A 10,711-nucleotide genomic window follows, 5' to 3' on the forward strand; every position below is an offset into this window, starting at 1 on the left:
AGAGGAGTGACGTCATACTCTTCCAAATTAGGTTGGAGATGGGAGATGGGAGATGACGTCACTTTTTTGTTACACCCAAAAATCAACCGTGCATTAGCAGCGTCAAGGTTTTGGACCCCATCAGAGCCATGGACCCAATCAGGATCTGGGCTCTGGGCTCGTTGTTCACTGATTGGAGACTGGAGATTATGTCAGGGGTTGTTTTTCGTCAACACCAGACCAGAGCCTTAATTAAAGGCCTATTCATAGTCTGGATTTTCGGTGGTGAGGTGACCACCGCTCCGGTGGCGAGCTGACCACCGGAGCTGAAATAACGTTGAGCGGTGGTGAGTAAAAACAGAGAGAAGGGCTGGAGCGGTGGTGGTTTGCTCTTCACCGCGGCTCGTGACGTCATGTTGTAGTTCGGTGGTCACCTAACCACCGAAAATCCAGACTATGTATGAGCCTTAACCACCGAACTACAACATGATGTCACGAGCCGCCACCGCCACCGCTCCAGCCCTTCTCTCTGTTTTTACTCACCACCGCTCAACGTTATTTCAGCTCCAGTGGTCAGCTCACCACCGGAGCGGTGGTCACCTCACCACCGAAAATCGGTTTTCGGTTGGGGCATTGGCGGTGGTTTGCTCTTCACCGCGGCTCGTGAAGTTATGTTGTAGTTCGTTGGTCACCTAACCACCGAAAATCCAGACTATGTATGAGCCTTAAAAGGCTCATACATAGTCTGGATTTTCCAGACTATCCAGACTATGTATGAGCCTTAAAAGGCTCATACATAGTCTGGACTTTCGGTGGTGAGGTGACCACCGCTCCGTCCGGTGGTGAGCTGACCACCGGAGCTGAAATGACGTTGAGCGGTGGTGAGTAAAAAACTGAGAGAAGTGCTGGGGCAGTGGCGGTGGTTTGCTCTTCACCACGGCTCGTGACGTCATGTTGTAGTTCGGTGGTCACCTCACCTCACCACTGAAAAGCCAGACTATGAATAATGCTTTAGGGTCAACGCTGTACTCCCGCAGCCAATCATGTATTACCTAGCCTGGGCACCATTTAATTTAGGGTATATATTATGATCCTGTCGGGAGCGGATGATATCGTCATGTTGTAGTATTGTTTTGTGGTCGACAGGCAGGAACAATGGGGCGGCAACTTTCTTTTCCCTCAAACCGATTTTTCTCAATAAAAGCTACAGGCTACGAGAGCTTTTATTGAGAAAAATTCAGGCTTGATCCCTAATAATAATTTCTGTTTAAAAATGTAATATTACTAGGGATGACTCTGGAATGATGCAACCTGTACCTGTACCCATTGTCACAGTACCCGCTGTACCTTTTATGCCCATATATGGAGTCCATCTAGCTCTGGTCATAATCGTTAAGGAGAAGTCCTTAACGCTATGGACCTGAGCTAGAGCCCATCCTGTCTTTCCACTCTGTCCAGACTGCAGGCATAATAAATATGGCTTATGGAGTCCAGGCCAGGCTGAATCTATGACATCATATTGATGATGACATCAGCGCACTCCATATGGGGATTTCCGGATTTATCTATTTTGTGGAGCTCCTCTGCTCATGCCCTCGTGTCCAACTCCTCACCAGCTTTAGCCCAAATATGGGCAGATCGGTCGGATCTGTCTGTGTTCTGGACAACCACTGACTGGGCACCCCCCTCGGGTCGTTGTGATATACCGAGTTTGAAGTTCTTAAAATACATGAACTAAAGAAGGACACACACACAGTCAGTCAGACACACAGACGGACAGGGGTTTTTAGTTGTAAGATATTCCAAGGCCCCATTAAGCATCTAGTTCTAGCATTTCAATTTGAACCCCATTCACCTTTAATAGCAGCTTTTGATTGAAATTCTTTCTCCATCCAGGTTAACATTTTCTGTAATTAATCTATCGATATTTCTTGAAAAAGGCTGTCGGTTAAAACATTATTTACGTGTAGGCCTATTACAACAGCAAAAACAGATATGTGCCACTTATATGAGTTTGTCATGTTGCACAATGCACAGCCTTTTCTTCCAGACTAAGAAAATAATGTGCAATATTAACATGACAAACGAATGGGTTATATCTGATTTACTGTTTGCCCCATCCCAAGCCATTAGGAAAATTGTGGAATGTTAATAAAACTAAAGATTCAACAGAAGCCTGAAGACGTGGAGGGTATAGCCAATAGTACAGTACAGCTTTGGTCTTCTATAGCTCTGAAACATGACTGTCATGAAATACGAGCGTCATGAACCATGGCTAGGTCTTCTACAGCAGAATAAATTTGATATTTATTGTAGAGGAGGATCATTCCTCCGATGGTGGACTGGTGGTGCAGACTGTAGTTTGCAGTAGGGCCATCTAACGACTAATTTGCCTTGACCAAAATAATGTGTGTATTTCACAATTTTCATCATCATTATTATTTTCTTTTTTCACATTCACGTCCGTGCAAAAAACGGTGTTACAGTACAGTGATGCAAACCACAGGATGTGTTGCCTCAGGCCTCTGCACCGTGGACGTGCAGCTGACTGTGCATCCTCCCTCCTCCTCTCATCTCTCCTCGGCTCCTCCTGAAGCTAGCTGTTCGCTCTGTGATTGGTGGACACCAGCAGGAAGAGCGCTCCACTACGGTCGTGTCAGCTGCCAAGTTCACTCGACCGAACTCTCATAAACCCGGTAGCCATCATCATTAGTGGCATCATTACATTGAACGTACCCCGGCAGGTTCTCTGTAGCCGTTCGTTGGGCTACGAGGTCGTCGTCAAGACACGTTTGCGGTCATTTTCGCCGCCTTTTCAGAGGAATCTTTCACCTTTACATTCCCGGAAACAACACAGCGTAGAGGACATTGGCGAGAGGATGGCCGCGTACAAACTGGTTCTGATCCGCCATGGCGAGAGCGTCTGGAATCAGGAGAACCGCTTCTGTGGGTGGTTCGACGCAGACCTCAGTGAAACCGGGACGGAAGAGGCGAAGAGGGGAGGACAGGCCTTGAAAGGTAATGAAGGGCTCATAACTTTATTTATCACAGACAATCTGATAAGTCATCATGCGGCCTAATCTTCTCTCGGACCAGGTGTAGTGCTAGGAGTTGGATTATAATGTGTGTCTGTCCACTCACTCCACTGCAAGGTTACGCAACTAGCATGTACAGTATGGGCCAGAGTGCTGGTGGCATGGGCGACAGATTGCCACTGCGACAAGCTGAGTGGGCATTATGGGTTTAGGAGGGAGGGAAGTGGCCATGCAAGCGATGAGCAACATTCCTTTCTTGTCCTGTCCTCAGATCATGTAGGCCTAGAGAAAAGGCAGCTAGTTTTTCAATTGAAATCCATATAGGTGCGTTCCCCCCAATTGTGGGCTTACACTTGTATTGTATATAGTCATAGCACGCCATAGTACATATGTATAGCATAGTAGTAAATATGTATAGTTTATATGTATAGTGTATGTATAGTTTCATTATATAGATATTCCACTGTTACTTTCTTAGCTTACGCATGTTTCATGATAAATGCTTTTATGTGATGTATTCCCATGCTTTTGTTCTTGCTTAATTGTAAGTCGCTCTGGATTAAGAGCGTCTGCTAAATGCCTAAATTGTAAATTGTACACTGTTTGTTTTGTTGCTTGCGGCTACCACCATGACATGTCACAATAATGCCGTCTGCAGCGCCGTATCCAGCACTTCACAGATGGGGGGGACCAATCCGAACCGGCCCACATGCACGGGCGCGAAGCGCCCGTGCATGTGGGGCGATTCGCGAAGCGCCCGTGCGAAGCGCCCGTGCGAAGCGCCCGTGCGGAAAAAAATCGGGTATTTGCGGTTATAAAGTCGTTATTTTCGGGTAAAAACGGGTCTGCACAGCAGAAATAGCCTAGTGCAAATCTTACCTTTTTGATGAGCCTGCCCGAGACATACACGGCTTTAACCAGCACTGGGCATAACATATAAACAACTTCCTGAATCCTATCCAAGTTCCCCCATAGAAATACAATAGAGCACCGAAGTCTGACGTCACTTTCAGTAGAGGGCGTCAGTCCCCAGGTTCATGTATTTGTTTAGTTGCATTGAAATCACCATAGGAGGAGTTTTAGATTGATTCATATAAGAACTGTGTTTGAAAAATAAACATGTCATCCCGGCCGCTTCACTCACATGGATATGAAGAATCAACTGACTGAGAGAAAACGCTAATGTTACTGCTGCTGAATTAGTTAGATTTTCGCTAGAAGCAGACTGTATCATATATGAGTGACTGACTGTTGCAAACGATACAGAGACACCTCCCTGACAATAACGCCGAGACAGCTTGTTTATTTTTGGACCACAACGCTTATAGTAGACGATATTAAGATCACCCCATGTTATTCTCCATAGAGAAACTACTTCCGTGAACCAGGGGAATCGTCGGGATGAGCGAGTTACGTCAGGACTTCGGTGCTCTATGAAATCTCCACTATAGCACAATCACACGCACTCGCACAACACTGACAGCGAGTCAGCGGCGGCCGCATGGTCCAAGTGCCTGCCCTATTTGAGGCTTTTTTATTCCCCGTGGCCGGCGGCCCAAAACGGTTCGCGGCCCCCCCGTGGGCCGCTCCGCGGCCCACCGGGGACATGTCCCCGGGGACCCCCGTGGTTCCTACGGCCCTGGCCGTCTGTTTAATGAATCGCTTCCCCCCACACATTCCCTACTTTACTCACTCTCCCAGGCAAGTTCAGCAAAGTAGGCTACTACAGCTTTTGCACATTGTATTTAGAATATCTGGTAAAACTCTATATTCATTGTGTATTTATTGGAGCATAATGTATATGGGGGAAAGCAACAGTATGACTAGTAATTGTATAGTCAAACTATAGTCTCTCTACGTTTTTTACATCATACTAAAATTTATTTATTTTTTTTTATTTTTTTTGCGGCTTACGCCTTTTATTGATTTTTGAAGGGACAGACAGTAGGCTGACAGGAAACGGGAGAGAGATGGGGGGATGACATGCAGTAAAGGCCGTGTCGGGTCCGGGAGTCGAACCCGCGGCACACTGCGACTGGATTACCAGTCCGGTGCCCAGACCGTTACGCTACGGCCTGGGCCACATCATACTAAATTAACTAAAATAATAAAATGGAGATGAGGATATAGAGGTGCACCTGCTGACAGTGAGTCAGCATCTTCTTCAAACCTGATTTTAACTGAATAACGTCACAGCAATGATTGAATATTTGGAGAAGAAGGTAAAGCATCTGCACACTGGTTTAAAGCAAATTTGCCTTCAGATAAATATTTCACCATTAAATAAAACACGTTGTGGGAGCTTTAAACCAGTGTGCCGATGTTTTGATTCTCTTCAGCACCTGACCTGAATACAGGGACAAGATATGCACACAATCTCCTCTGTGAAATGATTGATTGTTTCAACCTAAAATTTGTCAGTCATAGTTTGGTCATTACTAGTTATGTTAAGAAGAAATAAATCACACCTGTGTGAAGTGAGGGGCGCTCTTATCGTACATCATCATGCATCATCTCATACTGGCCAATCAGAATGCCTGTTGCCTGTGATTGGTTGGCTGATGCTCGTTTACATATTACCTACATTTTCTCTTCAATGTATGTCAATGGCGTTTGATGTTTAATTTGTCATATTTAGAGGAATTTCGGCCTATTTTCTCCGTTCATTGTTAATGGCAAATCTTGAGACGTGTGGGGACAAGATTTCGGGGACATTTGACCTGAATTCCCCTTTCATTGTCAATGGCAAATCTTGAGACGTGTGTGGACAAAAGCTGTTTATAGAAGTCGGCTAGCACCCCTTAAAAATCACACTCGTGTGAAGTGAGGGGCGCTCTTATCGTCATACATCATCATACATCACATAACGTGCTCAGCCAAGCCAATCAAATCATCATTATGCGATAGTGGTACACACAAAGCAGGGCATAGGAGGGGCTAGCGCCCCTTAAAAATCATTCACGCCATTAAAAGTCGATAGAAAAACAGACAAATGTGTATTGGGTTTACTGGGAATACATGAGGTAGCAAGTTTAAAATACATCTTCTGCACAGCGTATGTATGTGCATTGTACACGTGTGCATGTGTGAACATGTACATGAATTAGTGATGGTGTGCTGCTGTGGAATTCTTTCCCTTTTAAAAGCAAAAAATGATGGCCATTAACCAGTTACCAGCAGGAGGCTCTGTTGTAAAATGATCATGAAACATCCTACTCTGCAGTTAACACTGTTCATAGATTCAGCACAGTGTTTGGCCTAATTCGTAGCCTGGTAAACCTGAGCTGTTTGGAGGGTTGACACATTCACATAACTGATTGTGTGAAATATTCATTGACTGTAAGAAAATATTTAATTTTGAAACATTGAACTATGCATTAATGGCTACCATGGCACTAAAAAGCTGATTTCCTTATCAATGCAGATTATTATTGTTTGCTGTACTGAATTGCATTACTCACGGGGTTGATTTTGTACAGTATGTTGGAAATGGCAAACAGAAGAGCCACGGCAGTTTTCGAAACAGGCTTCCATATCACTCGACTCACCTTTTGTATGGACACGAACTCACGTTGGCTTTTCACTTGCCTGAAATATAATCTTCCATGGAAGGCTGCACTTATGCACTTGGCACACCCTTTATTATAAAAAAAAAAGAAAACAATTCACTAGTGCTCCTTTCTGACAAGTCTGTGCAAAACGAATGTGTATACAGGGCTAACTGCTCTATAAATCTCCCATGAGTAGTACTGTTTATGAAAATGCAATGTGGAGGGTTGACAGGACAAAACATAGAGGAGTCAGTGTACATCCCATGTGCAACGGCCATGAATGTATTGAATTGTGAAGTTTTATATAACTCATTCATAATTTTTCTTATGCACAACCTTAACAGTATTTACATGCAAACTTATAGGCTATACATTTCCCTTCTCTCTTACAATAGATGCTGGCTATGAATTCGACATCTGCTATACTTCTGTCCTCAAGCGGGCCATTAACACACTGTGGCTTGTTCTGGAGGGCATTGACCAGATGTGGCTGCCTGTCCACCGGACCTGGCGCCTCAACGAGCGCCACTACGGTGGCTTGACTGGGCTAAATAAGGCAGAGACAGCAGCCAAGCATGGAGAGGCCCAGGTCAAGATCTGGAGGCGATCCTTCGACACCCCACCCCCATCCATGGATGAGGATCATGACTTCTATACCAACATAAGCAAGGTGATTTTTACTGTATCTCCCTCGCTCTTCTATTTCTATCTTCTCTCATTAACATTGACAGTTTATTCCATCACAGACCTCACTACTGCTGCTAAACTAGTCTGGCGAGTAGCCATGCCCCACAGCTTCAGTCACAATTAAGTTTACTTGCATATACATGTTCACATATTTCTACACTACGGTTGGCAGAATTAACACACTAGTCTCACCTGCATGCATCTATTCTGCTGCTATTACACCTGCTGCAATTTTTATCCAATTACACTGGAAGCATTTCAACCAAATTGTTTTTCTATTTTAACCATGCACAAGAGACTGTTATGCTATATCTGCTGCAATTGAACTGCCTAATTGTATGCTCTTTTTAACCATGCAATTTATGTATACTGTATATTTGACATTGCTTGTATTTATATTAGGAATATTTGACATATCTGACCTTTCTTTCTTCAAAATGCTAATGTTGGAAGCTTGTGTGATAATTAATTTCACCAACTATTTTACACCTGTAAACAGTGAGGTGACTATAACATTTTATCTGGATTGTATGGTAGGACCGTCGATATGCGGAGCTGACAGAAGACCAGCTTCCATCTTGTGAGAGTCTGAAGGACACCATCGCCCGGGCACTGCCATTCTGGAACGAGGAGATCGTCCCTCAGATCAAAGACGGCAAGAGAGTTCTGATCGCTGCACACGGAAACAGTCTCCGTGGCATCGTAAAGCACCTTGAGGGTAGGGTAAAAAAAAGAATACGGGAGTGAGGGGAAACTAATAACTATTACTATGGCCTGATTTAAACTTGATTGCACATTGTGTCGCTCACCGAAAAGAGACAATCTATAAGTGGCGTTATTGAGAGCTTGATTGGCTATTTACGATGGGCAACACCTGTGCAGGAAGTAAGTATAAATTGCATGCGTCTTTACTTACACCTTTTACTTGTTGTAAATTGTAAACTTGAAGTGTAATTGCAGTACTACCCTGCTACGCACACAAGTCCTTGTAGTGGTGACGGTCCACAGGAGAATAAAGTAAATAGTTGTCTTCAAGAGACAAGAAGGTGGTTGCACACACTGATGGCTCAAGTGACAATATTTTATTATAGTACGCAAAGTAAAGAAACATGCATGTTTATCTCCGTCAGTTTGTAAGGCTGCGTCCATCATCTTTGTTTCTTTCTATAGAGTAGCACCGCTTTCTAGTGTCTTCCATGGGTTGAAATTGGTCCGGACTTGCCGATTTAATCACGCATTACGTTTTGGTTTGATCGGTAGTAACTAAGATTGGAGTTTTCACAAAATGTGTATTTGTTTGGCATTACTGTAAACTCCATGTCGCCATTACCATACCATTATGACCACGGATATGAAAAACATGGCAGTTTTACTACATGGCAGTAACTACATGTTTCTGGTATGGCTTCTAGGTATGTCAGAGGAGGCCATCATGGAACTGAACCTGCCAACAGGCATTCCTATCATGTATGAGCTGGACAAGAACCTGAAGCCTGTGGGACCCATGCAATTCCTTGGAGATGAGGAGACCGTCAAGAAGGCTATGGCGGCTGTTGCTGCCCAAGGGAAGGCCAAGTAATGGCCGCATTAACCCCCTAGGTGGGCTGGAGGGTTTATTGTGGGAGTGAAGACTGCAAAGCACTATCACGTGTACTGTTATATAATAAGTTTAAAAGAAAATGGTCATTGTGTGTCATGATACATATGCTCCACACACTCCATACGCTTGTGCACTTGTCACCATACCCAGTTTACCACCATACCCCCCCCCCCCCCCATATTTATTTGACTGGCATAGAGCTGCTGCTTGGCATTGTATGTAAAACAATGTAGTCTGGTGCACTGAAGAAACCTTGCCTGCACATTCCAAAAAGGAATTTAACTCTTTCCTGTCTCATGCAAAGACACATTTATTAATTTACAGACTAACATTGACTAAGGTGTATGTTTGTTTTTGTGTGAGATCATTGAAATCAAGGTAATGCTGGTGATTGTTAAATGGGCAAATTGACCTGCACTGCTGATTTTGTCTGCTGTAGTGTGTTATAATAAATTAAATATGAGCCATAGAATCCTTATCTTTCATGTCTTGTCTTTGCAGGGTCTTAAGCTGACCTTACTGTTGATGAAGATTAATGAATTGCATTTTTAATGAATTGCATTTTTATAGCGCTTTTGCAAGTGCTCAAAGCACTTTACAATGGTTGGTTCATTCATACATACATTGGGAGGTGAAGTGGCGAACAGTCAACGCCAGCGTCCTCACTTCCCACATTCACACACCAATGGTGGCAAGCTCACACTGACCAACTCATTGGAGGCAATGTAGGGTTCAGTGTCTTGCCCCAAGGAAGCTCTGAGAAGGAAGTGAAGTGGTCACGTGACTGGGCTGCGCCATGACACTTTCATGGACACTTTCATGGGACCCGGAAGTTCGGTAGAATGCACGGGGGTCAATGAGAGCTCAGTGACCAGCTCATGAATAAACATTATTTATGAACAATTGAGACCTTTTGTAAAGTAATCACTTCTGGAAAATAACAGAAGACATGTAACACATTATTGTCTGCTGTGTTGTTATTCGATGTGTACACTGTGTAATGTTTATAGAGGTATGGTATCTAAAGAGCACAAAGTACCTTTCTGAACGCACCAAGTATCGTGAGACTTCCCACCGTTAACTGTCTGGCAGCCAAATCTCGCGATACTTCGGAGCCAGAAACGATACCTGCTGCTGTTTAGATCCTCAGATAAAATTATGTACTGTGCACTCTGTGCACATCGAAAAGTGATTAGAAAACAACCTGTGATATGTCTTCTGTTATTTTCCAGAGGTGATTACTTTACAAAAGGTCTCAATTGTTCGTAATTAATGTTTGTTATGAGCTCGTCCAGCCGGCTCCATTCACTGCCATGTATTCATTGCACTTCCGGTGTGAGTTTGGCTCCCATGAAAGTGTCATGGCGCAGCCCAGTCACGTGACCACTTCCCTTCCTTCTCAGAGCTTCCTTGTCTTGCCCGAGGACACTTCGACATGTGGACAGGAGGAGCTGGGATTTGAACCGCCGACCCAGGGATCATTGGACTACCTGCTCTACCTCCTGAGCCATAGCCGTCAAGATTAACTATATCATTGTTGTATTTACAATCACCGGCTTGGATGACTACAACTGGTGAATCATGTTGAAATGCAACTCTTTGAAGTTGCAGTTGTAAAAATATAGCGCTTAATCACTTGAACCCCAGCAAGCTGACAATGTGTTGTGAGCTTGTAGATCAACTATTTTTGGCAAATAGTTTTGGTGACACTATTATGGAAGAATGTTATCCAAGTAGAGTTGTAACTCAGTTTTACTAAGAGTAGAGGGTGAGGGTTTAAGTGGTTAAAGTAATATATAGTAGTTACAAATTGCTTTTTCCCATCACCCAAATATTGCTAAAAATGTCTGCAATTATAA

The 10,711-nt window shown here is 43.9% G+C and overlaps 1 protein-coding gene across 1 annotated transcript; it reads left to right on the forward strand.

The window, feature by feature from the left end:
* The first annotated feature begins 2,608 nt into the window (after positions 1-2,608).
* pgam1b (phosphoglycerate mutase 1b) lies at positions 2,609-9,014 on the forward strand. Its single transcript, XM_083765157.1, has 4 exons — positions 2,609-2,997; positions 6,961-7,235; positions 7,790-7,970; positions 8,665-9,014. Exons 1-4 carry the CDS (start codon positions 2,859-2,861, stop codon positions 8,829-8,831), a joined length of 762 nt encoding a protein of 253 aa, XP_083621283.1. The 5' UTR covers positions 2,609-2,858; the 3' UTR covers positions 8,832-9,014.
* Positions 9,015-10,711: the final 1,697 nt, after the last annotated feature.

This window comes from Protomyctophum parallelum (genome assembly GCF_964188405.1).
Source record: "Protomyctophum parallelum genome assembly, chromosome: 5".
In the NCBI taxonomy this organism is placed as follows: Eukaryota; Metazoa; Chordata; class Actinopteri; order Myctophiformes; family Myctophidae; genus Protomyctophum; species Protomyctophum parallelum.

Excerpts from the sequence above, each read along its gene's own strand:
- pgam1b (XM_083765157.1), top strand. The coding sequence starts at position 2,859 with ATGGCCGCGTACAAACTGGTTCTGATCCGCCATGGCGAGAGCGTCTGG. Across the intron at positions 7,236-7,789 it reads TCTATACCAACATAAGCAAG|GACCGTCGATATGCGGAGCT; the intron begins GTGATTTTTACT and ends ATTGTATGGTAG. Across the intron at positions 7,971-8,664 it reads CATCGTAAAGCACCTTGAGG|GTATGTCAGAGGAGGCCATC; the intron begins GTAGGGTAAAAA and ends TATGGCTTCTAG.